Source organism: Prionailurus bengalensis, chromosome A2, assembly GCF_016509475.1.
Source record: "Prionailurus bengalensis isolate Pbe53 chromosome A2, Fcat_Pben_1.1_paternal_pri, whole genome shotgun sequence".
NCBI classification, from domain to species: domain Eukaryota; kingdom Metazoa; phylum Chordata; class Mammalia; order Carnivora; family Felidae; genus Prionailurus; species Prionailurus bengalensis.
The window spans coordinates 148,334,376-148,358,979 of NC_057348.1; the positions used below are offsets into that span (position 1 = coordinate 148,334,376).

The 24,604-nt window shown below is 37.8% G+C and overlaps 1 protein-coding gene and 1 pseudogene across 4 annotated transcripts in view; both read right to left on the reverse strand.

Moving 5' to 3' along the window:
* The window catches only part of CHCHD3 (coiled-coil-helix-coiled-coil-helix domain containing 3), a 276,250-nt gene that overhangs the window by 209,705 nt on the left and 41,941 nt on the right, over window positions 1-24,604 (reverse strand). For all 4 annotated transcript variants that reach the window (XM_043589550.1, XM_043589548.1, XM_043589549.1 and 1 more), the window contains exon 3: window positions 6,013-6,094. In XM_043589550.1, the coding sequence (XP_043445485.1) occupies window positions 6,013-6,094 (82 nt within the window). The remainder of the gene's footprint in view (window positions 1-6,012; window positions 6,095-24,604) is intronic.
* Window positions 6,610-8,824, reverse strand: LOC122488296 (annotated as a pseudogene).

The following is a 24,604-nucleotide window of genomic DNA, read 5'->3' on the forward strand; positions in this document are numbered from 1 at the left end:
TACTTCTTGCCTGAAACTGAAAACTGTTTTTTTTTTTTTAAGTACTATACACCTAGAGATTACACACAGGCTGAAGGTATGTAATTTCATAACTGTGTGATTTGTGTCTACAATTGGAAAATGGTGTCTCACACTACACTAACTTAAAGATTTATAAGACAAGTATCTATAGACTCTAGTTAAAGTCTGATTTTTATTTTTTATTAATTTTTTTAATGTTTATTTATTTATTTTGAGAGAGAGAGGTCGAGAGTGAGCGGGGTAAAGGCAGAGAGAGGGAGGGAGACAGAGAATCCCAAGCAGGGTCCACGCCAAAGCCTGATGCAGGGCCCAAACCCATGAACCATGGGGTCATGACTCATGGTCAAGAGTTGGATGCTTAACCAACTGAGCCACCCAGGAGCCCCAATGTCTGGTTTTTAAAGGCATACTTTGTTTTTATTTTTAACAAAACATAGAATATATATGTATATGTTATAGAATAGGCCGTCCTTGCTAGAAGACTGTCAGGATTTTCCAGGCCCAGTGATTCAACTCAACAATTTCTGTGAGAGCTCACTACATGAAAGGCATCATGCTACGTAAGTTCTGACATGTATTTTCAGTGGGACACTAACTCACAATACCCTGTTTTTCTCCAGTGGACTCTTTCCTCCTTCCTTTCCCAGTTTTTTTCCTGCAAGGGCAGAAAACATCTAATAATAAAGCTGAAATGAATTATGATACATAATGAGTTTAAACAGAAGATACCATCACTGTGAATTTCACTTTTACGATAAGAAACTAAATGCACAAATAAGCTTATTTAAGCCCTTGTTTGCTGACATAAGCCCTTACTTGATTCTCTAAATTGAAAATGAATGGACTGTGCTCTACTCTAACTTACCCAGATACTGATAAAATTGATGACTAATTTATTAACCAAACTAATTATTTTAAGTCTCACAAATCTAAGGTAATTTTCCAAGTAATTAAAAATGAGGTGAAATTTCAACTGATGTCCATCAAAAACAGCAGGTAAGTCATCTTGGTTAATGCTCGGTTAGTTACAACATCCCGTAGCTATTCCCTTCCTGGTTTCTTGAAGAAAGGTTATTAAAACTGAAACACCTGCGCTTGCCTTTACAGGTAAAGAGGTGAAATTCAAATGCCAAAGGTCAGAGGTCAGAAGTAGCTCCATTTTTCTTGCTGTCAGAGACTGACTCTTGGAGGTGGGGTGCAAAAGACCACATATTGTGGCATATTGTGTCCCTGCTACATTGGCCTGCTACGGTTACAACACAGTACGGTCGGCCATAATCCAAAACAGGCAATAAAGAATAACAGCAAAAACAGACTGTTGACACGGGCATTCAATTTACTCTTGACTCCCAATGCACCAAACAACCGTTCCATCCATGAGATGTGGTGGTAAGCAAAACTAGGATTCCAAATTAGACCCATCAATTGTAGTGTACTACTACTAGGTCAGTGATTTGGGGGGTGTCATCTTGTCAACTAAGCAAATAACTAAAGATTTTCATAAAAGAGAATCGGACCTAAAATTAACTGAATTGAGCTTCCACATGTAAATGTTTTCTGAGATACGATGAGAATACAACACATACAGTCATGGGGCTTACAATCAGCTGCATTGTCACTGGTCTTAATGAAGACCTTTTCCTACAAAGCAACTTTTAATTAGGCTACGTCTGATGGTTAGATTACAGAGAGTGGAAATTTAAAGGAAAGGAGTTCAGGTGAATTTTCAATGGCCAGTCCAAACATTTCTGAACCGGATCTAACGGCGTGTGGCACTGCCAGGCAGAGATGCCGTCCAAGGCATTCCGAGCAGGTGGGACAGGAGGCAGACCCTCAGGAAGTCCTTTCGGACCTGACAGATGTCACGGCCTGGAGCGTGTGGACTGTACCGGAGAATACAGCTCCAGGACTGTGATGTGCCGTGTTTTCTCCCGCCTGAAAGCATCTCACAACTGCTGTCTGCCACACGGCAGTCCTGCACGGTTGTCACGGCTTGTGCGTAGCATCAAAACTTGCACAACTGGCAGCAGCAGCCTGGAAAAAACCCAGGAATGACAAGGGAGCAACCTTGTAAGGAAGGAATGCTGCGTTGCCAAGGTGTTGATAGCACAGAATATGGGATCCCATATGGAAAAGCAAGAACATCAAGACCCTGAGTCAAAGAGCGAGTCAGAAGAATCAGACCCAATATGAACAGGGACATATTGGTCCAGATCATTCTTTGTGTGGGGTGGGGTGGGGGGGGGGGTGCCCTATGCATTACAGGATTTTTAGCAGCACCTCTGGCTTCACCTGCTAGATGGCAATAATGACAAGCTGTGACAGCCAAAAATGTCTCCAGACATTGTCTTATGGCCCCTGGGGACCAAAACCTCCCTCAGTTGAGAACACTACCTTAACCTATTTATTTTGCTTACATTCTCCTTTTTCATGAATACACAAAGTAATAGGTTTTTTAAAAATTCAAAGTAAATCTTAATGAGCTCTTTCAATAAAATTTCTAAGAGATAAACTACTGTGCTATAATTTGCAGCAATTTTTTTCTTAGTGGTACATCAAATGCTTCTTAAATCGATGACATCTTCAATTCAATGAAATTTAGCCGCCCACCATTCTTTCCCCTTTGTTGTGAAACCTTCATCCTGATTTCCTTTGGGAGAATTACTTCTACCCTGCTGTGTACAGTTTCAGTAGTACTCAGTTCTTCCCTGCCTAGTAGTTCTCTCATCTTCCTTTTGATTCTCTTGAGCTATCCAATATGCTTCTAAAAATTTCCTTGCTTCCTAAGTTACCCAGAGTTCAGTTTCAGTCTTTCAACCAAAAAACCTAACTGAAACAAAAGTCCTTCTTCAAGCTAGCCTGATGGAAGACATTTTGGATTAGCTCGCTGCCACAAAGTTCATCAGCTTATTAAAAATGTTACTGGTGGGGCACCTGGGTGGCTCAATGGGTTGAATGTCCAACTTTGGCTCAGGTCATGGTCTCGCGGTTCCTGAGTTCAAGCTCCATGTCAGGCTCTGTGCTGACAGCTCAGAGTCTGGAGCCTGCTTCAGATCCCGTGTTTCCCTCTCTCTCTCTCTGCCCCTCCCCCCGCTCGCACTCTGTCTCTCACTCTCTCTCTCTCTCAAAAAGAAACATTAAGAAAAAAATTTTAAAAAGAAAAAAAATACTACTGCTTCCCTTACCATTCGCCACATAGGCAGCATGAATGGATTATAGATGAAGCCAGAATTGTTGGAACAGTGTGATGGGCTTTAGGGATTCATTGTACTTATCTGTGATTTTCAGTGTGCTTTAAAATGTCCATAATAAGAAGGTAAAAACAAGGATAACACTCTGTAGAGAAAAATAACAAAATCTAAATGATTTCCAAAGTCCTTTTTGCACAAATTTGATTCCTTACACATACGTGTACCTACGTGCCAACCTTAAGCGCTTGGGAAACTACCTGCAGTTATGTGTGCATCTGGACAGCAAGGGAAAACAATGAAGCAGCATTACAAGTGACGGGACAATGGCACAAGGAACCATTCTCTGAAACTGCTTACCAGGGTTTACTCAATTAAGGCAACAGATACAATAATGTATAAATGCCTCGTGACTCCAAAACGTTGCTTTTAAAAGACTATGCATAAAACTTTCTTAATGCTTCTTCTAAAGCTTCTTCTCCAGTAGAAAAAAGAAAGAAAAAAAAAATAGCTATTGATTCTTCCAAGAACTACCATACAGATGAACACACACTTTTTGCCGAGATCTGACAGCTGGAAATTTTCATTCTGAAGAAGGCTTCAGACAAAATATTTTTGTAAAGAAAAAATAATAAAAAGGTTGTACTACCCTCCGCTCTCCTTAAAGGTGACAGAAAATAAATTCTTTATCAATAGTCATTTGTCCAGTTACAGCAAAGCTGCCAACCCCAGTCCACAAGAGATAAGAAATTGGCTCTCACTGGTACCTTTTACTCATCCCATTTGCCCTTTACCCTTTCACAGACCAAGGCAGAGCAAATGGGAGTTGAATAATGAAGGGGGGGAAAAAACACACAAAAACAAAAACAAGACACCACAGTGAGAGTTATCGTAACTGAAAGCCTGTACCATATGTGGAGAAAAGACGAAAGTCCTATGTGAAATATAATAAGCAAAGTAAATATGAGAGTCTAACCAAAAAAAAGCCTTATTAAAATAAAATTCAATTAAAAATAATAAAATTTCAAAGACAAGAAATTCTACCATAACATATCGATTTTCTTTGCTTCTTAATGAAAATGGTCTGAAATTTTTTGAATATTTAAACTCCACTCTCTAATTATATACTCCACCAACCTAACCCAATTAAGTAATTATAAAGTGTTGCGTAGGAAACTATTGAAATACACAGAAAACCCTTTTAGCAGTACTAATTACATCTTGATTTTTTTTAAACCCTAAGCCCTGAGCCTTCCCTATTTCCTGATGGTCTTTCATGGTGGTCTATTTCACTATTTCATGGTGGTCTTAATCTTAAAACTTATGTCCTATTCCATACATTTCAAGTAAATTAGAGGTAGCTCGGCACATTGTCAAAGGGAAAGAAATATTAGGGAACATTTTTCAAACGCCTCAGTTTAGAGATAAAAATCTTGAAGGCCCGGCGAGGTTAAATTATATGTTGAAGGTCCTGTGGTCAGTGAGGACTAGAATCCAATTCAAAGATTCTTTACATTGAGCACTCTCAAACAAAATAGTTAAGCAGTCCAAAATAAGAACAAATACATACTAGGCATCTACACGTGGTAGGCATGTGCCTAGTAGTCACAGTAGAAAGATATTCACATGACTGTATAATACACTGTGCTACATGCAAACTTCAGAAGGAGCACAGATGGAACACTTGACTCTATTTTGGATTAAAATGTAGTCATATATTTTTATGAATAAGTACATACTTTAAATCTTTAAAAGTAGTATTTTTTTTAATTTTTTTTTTCAACGTTTATTTATTTTTGGGACAGAGAGAGACAGAGCATGAACGGGGGAGGGGCAGAGACAGAGGGAGACACAGAATCGGAAACAGGCTCCAGGCTCCGAGCCATCAGCCCAGAGCCTGACGCGGGGCTCGAACTCACGGACCGCGAGATCGTGACCTGGCTGAAGTCGGACGCTTAACCGACTGCGCCACCCAGGCGCCCCTAAAAGTAGTATTTTTTACCACAAAAAAATATGCTGTCTTGAGCGTTGCTTTTTATCAATTTATGGCTTTTCCACATCTATCTGAATCAGCACAGGAGGATCTACTTGACTGTCTAGTACTCCATTGTGGGCATGTATCCTAAGTCATTCATCCTGTCCCCATAATGGGCATGTGGATTGCTTCCTGTTCTCTACTATTACAAAAACACTTCAGTGAACATTCTTTCAGCTGTTAGCAGTAGTAACAATGACAATAATTGTACAGATGTACAAAAGAATAAAATGTTCAAGAGTGGTTATCTCCATAGAACAGAGTTATGGAGGATTTTGATTCTTCAACCTTATATATTTCTGCAATGTCTCAGCTCTTTTAAGTGAGCACATTACTAATTAGTGCTATCCGTTAATATGAGCACTATGTAAAACATGTAACATTCACTAGTAGCTACAACACCGTAAACCTTAACACCCACAGTAGACTACACAATTTACAATCACAAACCATTTGTTGAGAGAAACTAGCCTCAGAAATGCCTGGAGAATCCTCAAGAAATACTTCTCACATACCGAGAAACTGTACAATAATCGCGCAGCTAAGAACCACACGAGAGATACAGCTGTCACAATCAAGTGTGGGAAGAGAGTAAGGGAGGGTTTGAACAAGCACCATCCAAAACTGAAAATGGCCACGTTCATATGTTCAACACATTCTGCAGCTCAAACACAAATATGAGTCTTATTACAATCACTCCTCTCCAAAAATATTTCATAATTATGACAAAAGTCCACCAAAATCTCTCTCAGATATCACAAAACTCACCGTTTCTGATTTTCAGACTCTTTCTTGGCTTGCTCCAACGCCAGCTCCTCAGCCACTCTTCTTTTCAATTCTTCATCAGAAACTAGGATCAACAGAGTGGAAGGAGAGAAAATCAATGATTTCTTAAAAACAAAAGCAAGACAATACTCCAGAAAAACAAAGCGAAGACTAGATCTTAATGGGCAAAGTTCTGCCAGCTGGTCAGCATCTCCTTGGAACTACCTAAGCACTGTAGAAAAGACCAATTAGTGCACTTCAGGAGTAATTTAATCAAAAGTTCCCTGGTGACCTAGAAACTTCCACACCTGCCAAAACGTATAATAAACTCAAGTAGCTGCTTACTGCCCAGTGGGGACCGAACCATTAAGTACAAATTCTTTAGGATGATGTCCTATCATTAAAGTGTGACCATCACGTAGAAGAGGAGGAGAGGCTGGAAGGAAGGGACTTCAGAGAGGAAGAGGAAGAAGACATCAAAACATTCTCACTTTGATAATTAATCACTTTAAAGAACCACTTACGACAGGAAGAAAATCATTTGTATTTACAACCATTTTTCCATGATTTGTGAAAAAGGACATGTACAATTTATGAAAATTTTATTTTTCTTTTAACTTCTTTATTAAGTTTGTTGCATAAAAGATATACATTCTCATACTGACAAGTCTTGCCATGAACAAAAGCAACACAAATAAGGCAACAGCAAGATGTGCTTCACATATAAACAATCATGTGGTAAGAATGAAAAATCTGGCCCTGTACGACAAAAAGATTAGGAAGCAAAATGTGAATAACCCCTGCATTCAGAATATACCCAAATGTGTGCACACAGTGCACCCATAATACAGCTCGCTTAAATTCCTGTTTATGATGCATAATTCCTTAATCATCCACTTGTGCAAGAAGAATGAACATGAAGAAACATGAAATCCAAATTGCATTTATTTTCACAATATCAATGCTATACTCAAAATAGTAACTTCATTGAATCTAAAGGTTAAATGTTTCAAAGTGAAAGGCATTCTTAAATTTTTTAACCCTATGAAAGGGTCTGCAAGAACAGGTGGCTTATTTTTCTGCTTGCAAGGAGACTAGGTCTCAGCCTGCACTAAGTGGCATGAGCAACAAAGGACAACAAATACCACTGAGAGTAATGCCCAGACATATCAAGATCTCGACTTGAACCATGTTCTTTCTACTTCTATAGCAAGTCTATTAAACGACCAGCGTAATGGAAGCTTCTGCCTCATGCGACAGAATCACTAACTTAACTATACATCTATCAGAAATTTCCAAACCCCATTTCCAAAACAATTTTAGTACACCTATTAAGTACTGTAGGTCACTTAAAAAACCAGAAATAAAACATACAACCAGTCTTTGCAATTAAAAGTTTTTCATAACATATAAACAATGTTCAGATACAAATTCTGAACTAAATGTTTTTTCTAAATATGATTTATGTAATCAAGGCTTTCTTAAACAAAGACAGGTCTTAAATGTATGATCTGTACAAACTTAACAGTAGTGTGTATTCCAAATAGAGATTTTCCTCCTATTATGATATGACAACGTAACTCTTTTCTGAGTGAAGACATATGTTAAGGCTTAAGGTGGAAACAACTCTGGAAGGCAAACAACTTAGTAAAGAAATAACCAGTCATCTAAAAATGTGTATCATCTCATAATAGGCCCCTGAATTTTCAAATTTACATGTGAGAATACATTTACATCTTAAATTTCTAGGAAAGCATAGGCTTTATATTAAAAAGCAGCAAAATTTTAAACCCACCAATTTATTGAAAAAGCCATTACTTTTATTAGAAACAAATAATGCTTCTCAAAATGGTGGCAACAGGTCAAAGTATAGACATGTTTCATACAGTGTATTTCTCCCTTTAATTATATTCCAGAAGGAGGTGGAATACCTCCTTGGGGTGGGAAGCAGACGTATTTGATGGATTGTGTGAACTGGTCTCCTTGTACACAAACCATGCATTTCCTCCCCAAAGTATCATATTCAGAAAGCCAAAGATCACAGACACATTTAGGGATCCGCTACTAGTCACAGAGCCAAAATAACATGTCACTTCTTGATGGTCACAAGGCTGAAGTTCCTTGACAATACTGTGACCAGTAGCTACTTTCATATCTGTAAGAGCTTTAGCCCAGGCTGAAGTGCTCACCAACCACAGAAAAGTGGCAACAAGAGTAACAATGAAGCCAATCATGGGAAGGTTTCGACTATCCCGACACAGGTTCATATAACCAACATAGAGCAGAAGGGCAGCTGAGCAGTACAGGAAGACAAAGACTGCAAATGTAACACAGAATTGTGCAGAAGAAGAGTAATCTCCAGTAAGGACATAATTTTTCCAATTTACATCACACACATTTGCATCTGGAATTGCCTCAAATAATGAATGCTTCATTCAACCTGAATGGATAGGCAAAAAAGCAGCTGTAATCGTTTTATTTTCATTAACTTTAGGACAAGTCACTTGAATTTCTGTTTTGCCCTTAAAACCTCCACAGGTGGCAAAAGCAAAGATAGAAGCAATCCACTCGAGGACCTTGATGAAGCTGAGTAGCTCCTTGAGCAGGTTGAGGTTGAGCTGGAAGGAGGACATCCTCTGAGGGAAGGGGGGAGAGAGCAAAAATGTTAAAGCCGTATTTTTGGAAACTATGTCATCCACGTCAAGTGCCAACAATTGGAGAGAGATGTAAAAAAAAAAAAAAAAAATGCTGAGAACACAGCTGGAGCTTTCTAAATACCTGGTGACTTGATTTGAAACATCTGGTGTTTCCAATTGGAAGATGTTGTACGATATGTTTTGTAAAGATTCTTACAGCTATGATAGCAAATCAAATAGACAAATCTGACATACTTCTTAAGAGCCTTCATAAGAAATATGTAGAGAGCATTTCCTCTTTACTAGAAATCCACTACCCAAAATCATGACCAAGAAAGCACCACAAAAATTGGGGGGAATCTAGGGATACCTACAGGAGTTAAGAAGTATTTCAAATGGTAGAGGCTATTAGGTGGGAAATGAGGTGGGACCGTCTCTCCTGTGCAAAAACACTTTGATGATCTCCACGCTTATCAGCACCTTGCCTCAGCGCATATGCAAAAAAGTGAATTACAACAGGACATAGAAAGCCTTTTTAAAATTTAGCTGACACTGGAAAATAACAAAGAAGATAAGGGAAAGGTCATAAGGATGTGTTCTCTCTCTTTTTTTTTTTTTTAATTTTTTAATGTTTATTTATTTTTTGAAAGGGAGATAAGAGTTTGAGCAGGGGAGAGTCAGAGAGAAAGGGAGATACAGAATCTGAGCGGTCAGCACAGAGCCCGATATGGGGCTTGAACCAAGGAGCCATGAGATCATGACCTGAGCCGAAGTCAGACGCTTAACTGACTGAGCCACCCAGGCGCCCCTGTGTTCTCTAAGTTGTAGATTATCAGGAAACAACAAGAGCATCAGAGGACATCATCAAGAAGGTGAAAAGACAACTGACAGAATGAGAAAAAATACTGACAAATCATATAGCTGATAAGAGACTTGTATCCAGAATACACAAACAAAAAGACAACAAAATTAAAAATGGGCAAGGGATAGAAATAGGCATTTCTCTAAAACAGATCATACAAATGGCCAATAAGCATATGAAACGTGACTGAAGGGCATTCATCATCAGGGAAAGGCAAATCAAAACAATGATACACCAATTCAAACACAGTATAATCAAAAAGACAAACATTAACAAGTGTTGCTGAGAACATGAAGAAATTTACGGCAGTATTATTGACAATATCCCAAAAGTGAAAACAACCTAAATGCCTATCCACTGATGAATGTATAAATAAAATGTATATCCATCTCAATAAAGCCTTACAAAGAAAAAAGAATATAATACAAAAAAAGAAGAATGGACAACGAATTAGGGAAAGGGTAAACACTAGTTGAGTCTAATCCCAGCTTGGCCATCAACAATCTGGAGGACCTAGGGGAAGTTACCAGCCTCTCTGGACGGTTTCCCTCAAAAGGTTGTTCTCAAATGGATGTTCTCCAGGGTCCCTTTGAACTATATACTATGCTGCCCTTTGGCTTCTCTCCTCCTTCACCGTCCATAAGATGAGAAAGATACAAGTCTAGGCTTTGAAAAGGTCACATAAAATCAAGAGAAGAACTAGAACAGAGAATTCTGTCTATATTCAGGCAAATCTTGAAATTCTTTTAGTATTAAAGGTTTTAAACAATACAAACACCAACAAGAGAAATTAGACAATAATAGGTCAACGAAGAGTCTAAACAGAATAGTCCCTGTTTTTCCATTAGCTAGACTTTGTATCAGTCAAATAACCTACCCGAGGTTCGACTTCCTCAACCAAAAACAGGACCCGCTGGGTTACACGGGTGTCAACTGTCTGTCTATGAAGTTCTAGCCTATGCACTCCACAAGGCGATGATTTTCACATTGTCAGCTACTTCTCATAAACAAGCAAAACAACATCACACTACATTGTTTCAAGTTGTTCACAGCTGGTAGCTCTAATTAGTAGCAAAAATTGAAACAAGTATTTAATCCGATTAGTGCTGCCCAAACTATACCCTTAAGTTTCACATACCAGTTAGAATCCACACACAGGCTGATGTGTAGTCACACCGCTTCCCCTGGATTTTTTCAAATTACCACAGCAACGTTTCTCTCAGGCAAAATGCAATCAAATTCTCAACCACAATTCAACTGAATTTCATTCAACCAATTAAAACTAAGCTTCAGTGAGACCTCAGCATCCCAGGTCTGAGGATACAGCAATGGGATCCGTTTCCTAAGTCTCCATATCTTCCACAGTGTGCTTTATGCCTCTTACATATAGGGGCTTCCTACCACGGGAAAAGCCAAAGTCTGCAGAGAGCTTCTTACAATCGTGTGATAAACCTAAACTGGAACAGTAAGGACTCCATTACCAAATGGCAACGAGCTGGGTGGCTGGGAAGGCAGCCATGCAGAAGAGATTGCAGAGAAAGAAATGTAGCCTCAAGGCTTGTCCTCTTTCTCTATACTATCCTGCCTATCAGGTCAACCCCACCACCTGCCAGGGGTGAGGTGAGAAAGAGATGGAGGTAACTGGTGACGTCATCCAGGCAGGCCACAAGGGAAAGAGGTGGGAGTGAGAAATTACCAGCAATGCAAAGGGCCAGGATCTCCTAGAGGTCACTGAAGAAGACATGCCCAAGGGACCAACTAGCTGACATCACTTATGGTCAGTAAAGACACCAACGCACAGCTGTCTTTCTAATGCCCCAGCCAGTTCTTAAAAAAAAAAAAAATAAAAGACAACAAAATGCAATGTTGGGTCTCACATCCAAGGTCACAGCTGAAAAAGTAATTACCTTAGCTACAAGTGAGAATTTAAAATAACAAAAGATAAAACATGACCTAGCATAAAGAGTTTAAAATCTAAAATAGCAAATCTAAGCCAGGCAGGAAAATAAACCAGTGTAGTAATGGGTTTTGAGCAAATCTAAGTTTCATGTTATTTGTTTTTAAATCAATAGAATACAGAAAGCAACAATATATTTCTTCTGATGGGTCTGGTCCAAAGCACAGAAGGGAAAAAGATATACCATTTGGAGACCACTATTTAAAATGGCCTTTCTGAAAACACTCTTTTCAGCTCTCAGGATCTGAACATTTTCTCAAATAAAACTGTTATTAAATTAAAAGGTCAGAGTTTCAGGATGGACTACTTTAAGAGAAGCACAAGAAAGGCCAACCTTGCCTATTAGCACAGTGAGTTTCCAAGCAGATCTTTAGGGACGGGAAAAGTTTGTGAAATGAGAAAAAGTGAAAAAGAGAAATGCTCAAGCCATATAAATCAGATTTGCCATGGAAATCTGCAAACCTATTTCAAGCTCAGTAAGTATGGTTCCACAGCTTTTACATACATACGACACTTTCCTTTTAAAATGTGTTAAGACAAAAGGGTATTTTCTTCACATACTTGAATGCTTTGCTTTTAAAAATCTTCTCAAAAAACATGTTAATGTCTTCCTCAGTGGCAAATTGTGTCTTAATGAACACAAATACTGGCATTTTCTCAATTAGTTATAGATGATACAACACTGACCAAAGAACATGTGAGAAAAAGTCAAGTATTGCAATGGCTTGGATATAGCAAATCTGGCCCTAAATCCTTTATTTAAAACTATTATTGAAAATAATAGGGGCGCCTGGGTGGCTCAGTTAGTTGAGCATCTGACTTCAGCTCAGGTCATGATCTCACAGTTTGTGGGTTCGAGCCCCACGTCAGGCTCTGAGCTGACAGCTCAGAGCTCGGAGCCTGGAGCCTGCTTCGGATTCTGTGTCTCCCTCTCTCTCTCTCTCTCTCTCTCTCTCTCTGTCCCTCCCCCACTCATGCTCTGTCTCTCTCTCTCTCAAAAATAAATAAAAATGTTAAAAAAAAAATTTTTAAGACTTTAAATTAAAAAAAAGAAAAAGAAAATAATAAATACTTGTATGGTTGAAAGCTGCTCACAATTCCTAACAAATCTGTACTTGTTTTGAGTAAACAACATTCTAAACACACGTTTTCATTAGTCCACTAATTCTTTACTGACTGCCTAGCAATCTTTGACTCCTCTTGGCCACATTCTAAATTTCTAAGAATTTAAATTCTTTTTGTCTTAAATCTTATTTATTTATTTCAAGGGGTTGCAGGGAGGGGCAGAGAGAGAGAAGACAGAGAATCCCAAGCAGGCTCCACACTCAGCGCAGAGCCCAATGTGGGGCTTGATTCTCACAAACCGTGAGATCATGACCTGAGTCAAAATCAAGAGTCAGACACTTAACCAGATGAGCCACCCAGGCACCCCTGAGAATTTAAAGTCTAAAGAAATTCTGAGAATCTAAGTTTCTCATTTGGGTTCAGTATCAAATAAGAAACTCCAAGATTCCTACCTTGTTCTAGATCCTAGTGTCCTTAGGAATAGAATACCATGGTCTTAATACTCAGAGGAAGTGTAGCATAAATTCATTATGCCTCACTTGCTTCTATGTGATATGACTTGTGTCTAAATCCTGTTTTCAGAAACTGGTTAAACTAGGAGACTGGGAAGGAAGGGGTGAAGAGAGAGACTCACTATACTCAAGACAGTTCCTTGAGTGGAAAACAGAAATGACTCCAAAAGATGGAAGAATTTTATGAATGCCTCACACATCTATGAAAACACAAAAACTTGAAACTACTACTATGATTCAAGATTTACATGGATTCCCTGAACCTCAAGGGACGTATCAATGTCCCCTGTAACGTTTTCTGCCTGTGACTTTCCTTTTCCCTTCATCTTCTTTGCAACATCCTTACACTATAATTCCCTCCCCAGTTACCATATTTCTTAAACAATCTCTAGAAGTTACTTAATGAAAATGATGGCTTGCCTCCTGGCAAAATGTCAGGTCCTTCGGGACTCTTTCTTTCCTCTATTTCTCTTTCCAGTTTTACCATCTGCACACACATGTCATGTCCGATTTTACAAAGCCTATTATTTTCATATGCTGGTTTAAAAACACTGAAAAGAAACTATGAAGATCTACTGACAGAAGGAAATAAATGTATATATTCGCATAACACAAGCAGATTTTACAGAAACAATGAAACTCTGCCAGGATTGAGATAGTTGAGCCACAGCTTACACCAGAAGACATAACCAAATTAAATTTTCAGCTCTGGAGAAATATCCATTAATCTTATAATTTCAACAAATTCATTAATAAACAAAAAAGAGCACCGATTGTTTTAAATATAATAATGAAAGCATCCATGCGATGAATGAAATACAGCACACAGTACATTAGAACTAAATGGCTCACAGCATGGGTTGCAGAATAAATCCTGTCCCACTCCTTATAAAAAGTACAGGGTTTGATTGGGAGAAGAGTCAAAAGATGACAAGGATAAATCTCTGAGGTTAGAAAGAAACATGTAACAGTTGCCATTATCCTTCTGTAGCACCATTTACTTGGCAGACAAACCGGATTTAAACACACGCGCGCGCGCGCACACGTATACTAAGTATGATGTTCAGCTGACAGTTATGTTAACTATCACCCAAGGATAATGTACTTTAAGACTGCCTTCAAAAACATGTTGTCGAAGTACCTGGCAGAGTAACTGAGGCTACCTATATGTTAGAGTTAATGACAATGTTAGAATGAAAAATCTCTAATGCACATTTACAACCACAAATACTGAATGAGAAAGCACAGTGCGACAAAGAGTTTGGCAGCCTAAACGTCAGGAGCACCAAGTTAATGGCTTCTTTCGTAGTATTACTGCTCCATCAGGATTTATATATACCTTTGTGAATTTCTAATTTGAATGGATAATATGCAAATAATGTCCACTTTATTGTTCACTTCACAATCAGCACTCACGGAAACCAGCTCCATGTTCCTTTCTATGGGAAAACACACATCAATACCAGGCCACAGAAGCTGTATAGCAACAGACAAGCTCATCAGTCATAGTCTACAGTTTCCACATTTTTAAGTAGATAATTCATAAAACCAGTATTGAGAATCAGATAGATCTAGTATTTCATGTCTTAATATCCTGAATGATAGTTGCAAGACCTCACAGAGCCTCAAGGAAAATAAGATCTATAATTTAAATTAAAAAATAATAATTACCTCTGGGTATTGCTTTTTGATGCATAGCTTAATTTTTTTCTGTTTCAGAAATGGATGTGTTTTATCATGGGGATAAAACTATAAATGAAACAGCATTAAATCTCCAGCCCCAAATAAAGTACCCAAACTTCCCAAACCTGCTTCCATTTCACTTGGGTAGTCCTGAGCATGGACATACTCAAACATTTCTCCAGGGAGTCCTGTGAAATGCAAAGAGGGCCAAACTGGAAATGAAGGGGGTTCCCGTTTAGTCCAGGCTTTGCCACAATTAGTTTTTGTAGATTTTGCTCAAAATCAGTTCATGAGATCGAGCCCCACATCGGGCTCTGTGCTGACAGTACAGAGCCTGCTTGGGATTCTCTCTCTCTCCCTCTCTCTCTGCCCCTCCTCTGCTCATGATCTCTCTCTCCCTCTCAAAAGTAAACAAACATTAAAAAAAGAAGAAGAAGAAACAGACACACTGTAAAATCACATACAATGTAAGTAAAAAGTGTACCTGCACTCAAAAAAAGAAATTCAAGACAAGCTCCCCACCCTTCCCCCTCACTTCCCCACAGCACTGCCACCAGCACCAGGTTTCTGCTCCTGGACGCTCCTTTACAGAAATCTGGAGTCACCACTACTGACACTCTATATTACTTATAAAGGAGAGGAAGCTTCCTGTGCTGCTGGGGATTTCAGTTTCAATATTTAACCTCAGTATTCCATTCTATGGCTAACCATATGAACTTATTTTTGTTTAATTATTTTCTTCCAAATCAAGCAACCTGTAGGAATAACACAAACTAGGGGAATCAATCAATTCATTAAGTAGTAAATTCTCATTGACTAGGCATGCCTGGGTGGCTCAGTTGGTTGGGGGTCTGACTTCAGCTCAGGTCATGATCTCACGGTCCATGGGTTTGAGCCCCACATCGGGCTCTGTGCTGACAGCTCAGAGCCTGGAGCCTGCTTCGGATTCTGTCTCCCTCTCTCTCTGCCCCTCCCCTGCTTGTGCTCTGTCTCTCTCTGTCTCTCTGTCTCTCTCTCTCAAAAGTAAATAAACATGAAAAAAAATCTTTAAAAAAAAAAATTCTCATTGACTTAATCCTATGCTAGGCCTTAGAAGAGATGAAGGCATACGATCCCTACTATTATAGATTATAGTCTAAGTTAGTAAAATTGTGCTACTGAGATTTAATATTAAGGAACCATACCAAGGTTGGCTGTAGTCATGGAGTGCTTCGTGGAGTCCCACGTTCATGAAGCAGGTGGGACAGGAGCAAGTACCTACACTAGAGATGGAAAGGAAACGCGATAAAGCTTATTTGTAAGAAGAAAAAATAGAAGGTAAATTATGTTTGATTGTGAGGAGGCTTGGAAACCAAGCAGAAGTTTGGATAAGAAATGTTACGAAATGTTAAGAAACAGGGCACCATGAACAGTTGTTAAAACAGGGGAATAACGCAACGAAACAGAGTGTGACAGGGAGTTTATTCTGGCAAAGGTTTGCAGATAAACAGGATGGGAAAATCATAAGGCAATAAGTAGTTCTCAGAGTATAGCTTCATGCCCTCATCCCCAATTCTTTCCCCTCCCAAGCAGCAGCAGCACCAGATAGAGATGCAAATATTTCAGCCCCACCCCAGACCTATAAATCACAAAACCCTGGTGGGTGGGGCCCAGCAATCCGTGTGTTAACAAGCCCTCCAGGTGATCCTGATGGTCCCTCAAATTTGGGGGTGGGGGGGGGTGGGGGGGGGTGGGAGGGGGGCAGGAGGTGATGAAGACCTGAACTCAGGATAGATGTGCTGGAAGATACAAGAACTTTTGTGGAAAAAACTGATCCTCTGTAACTGAGAGAAGAAAGAAAGAAGTCAAAGGTGCAACCAGATGCCAGAAAACTAATACCCATGATGGTCAATTAAGGAGAAGCTGTTTGGGCAAGAAAGATAATGAGTTCCATTTCAGACAAATTCATTTGAAAGTAATGGTAGAATCACCACATGGAATTCAGATTTGATTTGCAACTTGGCTAGAAATGCTGATTTGGGAATGACAATTACAGATCTGAGCTCAGTGAATTCTGGAAAAAACTGTGTAGAGAGAAAAAAGTAGAAGACTAAGGAACAGGCCTTAAAAATACATCAGAGGAAGGAGGGGAATAAAAGAGGAACACCGTTAGAGACAAAGAAGAAATGGAATGGAAAGGAAGAAATGAACCAAGATACCATGTGCACAAAAGAGGAAGAGACTTCATCTCATGCCCCAATTTCAATCAACTGGCAGCAGCCGCTTGGAGTGCTGTGTGTAGAAAGCCTCCACGGCCAGTCCAGGTTCAGTGAATTACAGTCTACCGTGAGCACTGGAGGAAGATCTGGAAGCATGGCTAACAATTACCTATCATTCCGTGGAGTGCACGGAATTCAGATTGTGTCGGCATCGGGAATCAGTGGGAAGAGAGCAATGGTGGGCAGCAGGTGTAGGCCTCTCTTCAAAAGCTTAGGAATAAAACAAGAACGAGATAGAAATTTTACAAATAAAAGACGATTTTCACAAAAAGTGGCAATCTGTGCATGTTTGAAGGGCAGCCATAATGAATAATCTGTAAATTGTTAAAAGACTGATGAATGCTGCTTGTTGTTTCTCAGAAGTAATTTGGAGAATACAATGTACACATTACTCATAAGGATCTGATTGTTTAATGTATCATAATGAAGACCAACTAAAATTTATATATGATCTTCCAGTCCACTTTTCTCATTACCACCCTGTTGCAACGTTCACAGCACAATTTTTAAAGTATATTTATAACAGTGAAACAGAGTGGACAAGCCCACTTCATGTGCTAAAAAGCTTTAACCAAGACTAATGTCCTTCCCTAAATAATTTGCTTTGGTAAATACAAAGTCAAATACCACTCTGACACTTAGAGTCATAAATCAATCTTCCCTCTTCCTACTGTTATGAACAAGTGTGTGCTTTTTGGCAATAAAGACTGTATTTTATCCAAAAGTTCATTAATCACTAATAAAAGAAATGATTAAATAATACACAAATAAATTAATTACTAAATAGGATATTTAGTTCTTTAAACTGTGACCAACATTACTTTCTAATTTATCTTTGCATGAAATCAAACCCCAAGAAAAGCAGAAGTCTCAAAAGTCTGAAAATAAATTCTACCTTCTAATTCACCTAACTTTCTATAGCTCCGGGAAATGTCAACTGACCCCAATCTGAAGACTTTTCTTCTTTTGAATGAAAATAAAAATTTTGACCCAATTATGGCCCTTTTGAGAAGGAAGAAAACTACAGAGTCCTATTTCTAGACACTGGCCCGCTATTAGACAGTAGAAACAGAAGAGGATCACAGATAGACCTTTGGGCTTCAGTGACTTCATTTATAGCCCATTAAGTGTGAGATGCCAAAAAGGACGTATTTAACACTAGCTAACCACTACAGAACAATGGCCTCTTCTGGGAAGTTTTTGAAAAAGCAAGTCAGGTTTAACACCCATGCTTAATTCATATTTTATTTATGGTACTTCAAATATATTAAAACTGTGAGACAGCATAATACACACTGGTATTATATTTTTCATTAAGCTATAGTGCAATATCCTGAGCTTTTTTTTATTTAATTCACATTGTGATAATTAGATCGGCCTTTTTTTGAAGTAAAATTGTATCAATAGCCCTGTTTATTTTTTTCCTTCATCTAAAGTAACAAATTTCCACTTATCATTCAGAAAAAAAGAATTTCAATGTAGTCGTAATCTCTAGTAAAGCAAAAATAATACTCTGAGGCATTGCGGAAGCTGCACATCAGCAGATCAAGGCTGACTGCACCACCTTTAAAACACAAGACCGTGCACAGGGAATTCAAGACCAAAGCCCTTGTCCTGTCTTTAATTTAAATCCAAGAATGCACTTAACCTTTTTTCGAGAAGTAAAATAAATTACCCACAGTAAAGTTAGGCCGAACAGAATAGTAAAAACATGTATTATGATTATATTCCTAATGATCCACAAACTTCCTCAATACCAGTGCTATACGGAGAAAGGCAGTAGAACCCTTTCTTCTCATTCAGTAGCGTGTCATTTTTGTTAGCTTAACACCAGGTTTCAGGATGTAAACCCTTTGGAATACCTGGGGCTATCCAAGATAGTAATGAAAACAGGTGCTTCCTTCAAACCAGTGTTTTTCTCCCTATCAGAAACAATGCTACTTTCTTTTAGCAAACATTTTGTAATGGTCCCTTTACTATCCTGAAAATAAATGATAATCTGACACAAAAAAAGTTGTAATCAATATAATACCCTACGTGTTATATTTATAAAAGAATAAAAAGACACTACTTTATAATAAAATAATGACCTTTCCCTAAGTCAATGCTCAAACCTAATCACACTAGAAGATGCATCTGGGTGGCTCTGTCGGTTAAGCATCCGATTCTTGATTTCAACCAGGTCACGATCTCACAGTTCACGAGATCAAGCTGTCAGCACAGAGCCCGCTTGGGATTCTCTCTCTCCTACTCTTGCTCCTTCCCTGCTCTCACTCTCTCTCTCTCAAAATAAATAAATAAAAGACTTAAAAAAATAGTCTGAATCTTGAGCTTATATATTAAATCACCACAAATGCAACAGATATAACTATTGTTACACAGCAGCTGCATTCTTAGAAAATTCAGTATATCTTAAAGCCATGCAAAAACAGACTTTCTGCTTGTATGTTAAACAAGTTCTGGGCTGAGTAGGCAGGTTTTCAACTGCATAAATTTCTGATGAGTCATCCAGAAAATTGAGGGCACAGGACAATTCTTCAAGGTACAGAACTATCCCAGGCCTTGCAAGACATCTAGATCCTTGCCCACACCACTGAACACCAGGATTCCCTTACAAATGCCTAAAATGCCCACCTGGAAACAGTACTGCCTCATCCCTGACCACCACTGCTTTAGACTAAATTAAATATTCACTCTGAAACAAAAACATGGGAAACGTAGCTACTTTATGGTCCATATGACCAATGATAGTCGCAAATAATGCACTGATAGTAATATGGATTTTTCTTTTTTTGTTTTTTTTTGTTTGGTTTTTTAGTTTATTTATTTATTTATTTAGAGAGAGAGAGAGAGAGAGAGCGAGCAGGGGAGAGGCAGAGAGAGACTGAGAGTCACAAGCACTGTCAGCATGGAGCCAGACGTGAGGCTTGAACCCACAAACCATGAGATCATTACCTGAGCTGAAATCAAGAGTCAGACACTTCCTGACTGAGCTATGCAGGTGTGCTACAATATGGATTTTTCAAACACAGATACAAATCTGGTGAGAACTGCAAAATGCCTTCCACCAATGTGATCTCTGCTCCCAGGTGCCCAAGTGTTACTAGCTTCCTCTCTCCCCATACTCACCAAAATCACATTTGCCAGGTCCCAGTCATACAGATCATCTTCATTTTCCTTAAGGTTTCCAAAACCACTTCCTGCTAATCATCAACTTGTCTATTTTTTTTCTCCTCTGATGCCTCAAGATGAGTTCTACAAGGTTGAAGGTTCCATCAGGAATTTAGTAAAAATGGAAAGGTGGGTTCAAATTACAGCCTGAAGACTCCAGCTCACTGTCATGATACCTCAAGAATACATGGAGATACAGGGTGATATCCATCTACCCACAAACTATTCTAATGTTTTCATTAAGAACCCACAGACGTTTTCAGGTTAATGCCTTTAAGAAAACAATTTCCCAAACATAACACACTTCCCATCAAAACTATCTACATCTGATGGTTCTTGGCCAATTAAAACTATGTGTTTCATAAGTGACAATATCAGAATTAACACTGAACAAACAGTTCAACAGGCCATATCATTTTTATATTCCAGGAAAATGAGAAGGTATTTCAAGTTACTCAGTCTAAATTAACTTACAACAATTCACAGAGAGTCTTTCTTGAAATTAAGGAAATGAAAGGTTTAGTAAGGAATAATTTCTCTATAAACACCAAAATAAATTAGCTTTCACTATAGCATATAATAGAAAAACTAGCACAAATTATAGGAAGGCAGCAAGAATGAGTATAATCTAAACACACACGATACTTTTAAAAAATGTATTTATGTCATTTTTAAGTACCTTCAGCAACTGGATCCAGTCTTTTAAAAAATGTTATCAGGTAAAGGTCCCTAGAAATATTCTAATAAGACCAATAATTAGAATATCAACTTATTCTCTGTAAATAGCAATTTCTAATGTACATGACAGTTTCATAACATAATTTGCTGAGTAATTGGAGATGTCCTCGCAGGGAATTTTCTTACCAAATTCTCCCTCTCTTTCACCCCACCCACCACCCTGTTAGTGAAGTAAATATAAATCTTCTCTAATTTCATGACAAATTGTAAATTAAATGAATCCAAATTAATTTAACTGTGTTTTAACATTTTAAGTGGCTTTAACATATTTTATCTGCAATAGAGTTCCTAGAGGATTTCACAGTAAAAAATAAGACATTATACACACATAATATAAAAATATCTTTAAGAGAATTGTATGAAACATTCAGATTTAAATCTATATGCACCTGAAACATGGCAAGATAACAGGAATAGTAGAACATGCCACACACAAAAAGACTTTCATTTTACAGTCACCATTTGTGTGTGTGTGTGTGTGTGTGTGTGTGTGTGTATCACATACAACTGTGAAATAGAGAAGCATATCATATTCAATTTCTCTGAAATGGACAGTAAAACAGAACTCAATGAGAAGCAAGGCAAAGCTATTTTAATTAAAGAATCATGTTTAAAGACACCTGTGTTCTCTTTCTGACTTTACCCTCCGTGACTTAAATTCTTATCAATAAATTACCAAGGAGGTTTTTCTTGAAGATGAAGTAAATTATGGAGGTATTTTAAGGCCAGTGATGAACATCATTACAAAAACAGAATGAAGCTCTACTCAACTGAAGAACCACCAGCATTTGATTTTTAAAATCTTGACTATTGTATAACATTTCTTTGAGCCAATACTGTATTTCACAAGAGACTATTTTAAGCCATATATTCTTCAGAATGTCAACATGCTATGATTTACAATTTTTTCAATGGACGGAAAAGATATAATAAGAAAAATTTTTTTAATTTAAAAAACCTGGAACTGAGGGTTGCTGGAGGGAAGGTGGGTGGGGGGATAGGCCAGATGGGTGATAAGGAAGGAGTAAGGAATTCACTTGTTGTGATGAGCACTGGGAGTTCTATGTAGGTGGTGAATCACTGAATTCTACTCCTGAAACTAATATCACACTGTATGTTAACTAACTGGAGTTTTAACAGGAGCCTGAAACAGAAAGAAAAAAGAAAAATAGGAAAAAGAAAAAAAAAATTGTGATGTGCCTCTCATGAGAATTTAGGATTTTGCCTGATGTCGGGGTCCAACTACATAAGTATTTTAGCTTCTGATCTCCAAGGTTCACGTATTTATTATAAGTGAATTTAATCTGACAGTAACAAGAATTAATTTTAATCTTTTTCCTTTTCTTTGAACACTGCTACAGTCATAGATTATGATGAATGATGAGGAGACTGAAGGGTAAAGTAAAACTGATGCTGGCCCAGTATTGTCTAAATATTCATTTTCATGGCCCATTTAAATGACTATTAGAAACATGAAGGCTGATAGCAAAGAGAAAGATTTAGACAACAAAGGAGAAAGCATACATTGTATATATAAAGCAATGACAAATAGGAAGCAAACTCAATATCCAGAAACAGGAAAATCATCAAAATAGTAAAACAGGAGAGTCAGATTATGAAATATGGTGCTAATATTAAGAAATGGGCTTTAAAGAATATTAATCCATGAAAGGATTCTCACAAGAAAGCTAAGAACCTAAACTTACCATATTTTTTGGTCATACTGTTTGATCATTTTGTTTTGTAAGTTAAACGTCTAGAACTGAAAAGAGCAGGGGCGCCTGGGTGGCGCAGTCGGTTAAGCGTCCGACTTCAGCCAGGCCACGATCTCAGCCAGGTCACGATCTCGCGGTCCGGGAGTTCGAGCCCCGCATCAGGCTCTGGGCTGATGGCTCGGAGCCTGGAGCCTGTTTCCGATTCTGTGTCTCCCTCTCTCTCTGCCCCTCCCCCGTTCATGCTCTGTCTCTCTCTGTCCCAAAAATAAATAAAAACGTTGGGAAAAAAAAAAAAAAAGAACTGAAAAGAGCATAGGAAACCATCACAAAGAAATACATATATATATCTATACATAGGGTCTAGAATTATATATATATATATAAAGTGATATTAATGATATCTTTAAATTTGGTGGGGAATGGATCATTTTTCTTTTTCTTTATACTTAATGGTACTTTTTACGAAAAACATACTTTTACATCCCTAATCATTTAAAAGGTTATTTTTTAAAAATGCTTGAATTCCAGTTTTTAAAAAACACCTTTATCAAGTCAATCATGAACATCAAATACACAAAATATATCAGATTAGCTGACAAGACATTCAAACCTCACTTACACCACCAAAAAAAAAAAAAAAAAAAAAAAAAAAAAAAAAAACCACTGACACCAAAAAGGACCCAGATGGGACTAAAGAGTCTAAAAGTGAGTACCACCACAAGATTCAAGAAAACAAAACTTGTTTGTTTTTTTCCTTTTACCCCACAAACCATCCTGCCTACACACCATTATAATAGACTATGTATTCTTAAAAGGCAAATTACTCAAAGAAAATATAATCAGAGACCATTATTGTAATAATGTTTGCGGGAGCAGAATTTATACCATGGTTTCTTATGTGCTACCTAGAAGCATGCCACATGATGGCTATTTGATAAAGAATTCTTTTGTAGTGAAAATGATGAGATTCAAAGTGTCAGAAAAATAATACTTGATGGCCATATTAAATACAGGTAGAAAATGGGGTAGGGGGAGCCTTAGAGTCAAAATATTCTCTTTGCACTTCATTGTTTCAAGAAGCATTTAATTTTTTGTCTTCCATTTAGATTTTTCAATTGATAATACCAATGGTCCTAGTATGATGAATGATAATATGTTATCAAGGACAGCTGATGAAAAATTCTTAGTCACTGACTCAAGCAATCAACTGAGGTTAAGCAAGTCAGATAAAAGGAATGAAAGATAACCACTGATAGGATTTTCTACATCACGCAACAAATAACCCGCAACATAATGATAGTAAGGCTCTATGGAGATCCATTTCCTACATGCAGCAGTCAAAGCTACGGAGTCACTACATTTGGGGATGTTCTAGAAAATCTATAAATTGTCCATTTTGGCTGCAAAACAGACATAGAGTCCTATTTATTTTATTCCACAGAGGCACAGGCTAAAAGAAAATATAACTTCAACTATAAATTTAAACTATATTATATCTATCATTATATTCTTTGCTGCCACTAGCAAAATAAAACATTTAATGTTCTTTGCTTTCTGATTAGATTTATACTTAGTAGGAAATACATATCAAAATTTAGCCTTGCTTCCTTAAAATGGAATCTGACAACTTCTCACTGGGGTTTCATGGCCTGAAGCATCTCTAGTGAAAGCTATTATTCAATGTACCAAACTCTCATTTTTTTAAAGTTGCTTAGTACATGTATACACTACAATCACTGGCTAAGACAAAAAGGTTTTAAATATCTATTTGTAAGAACTGTATCTCAATAACAAATATCAAAATCATCGCTTTTCACAAAGCTTTCAAGACAGACTAGCAATGACAAATGACAGGATACTGTAACAGATACTATAGCTTTATCGTGAGTTTAATCTTCATCTTATTTATTTGAGTTTAAAGGAAAATCAAACTAAATTATTCATTCCTTATAGTAGCAGAGAAATCTTCAGATACTGTTTATGCAGTTTGAATATAAA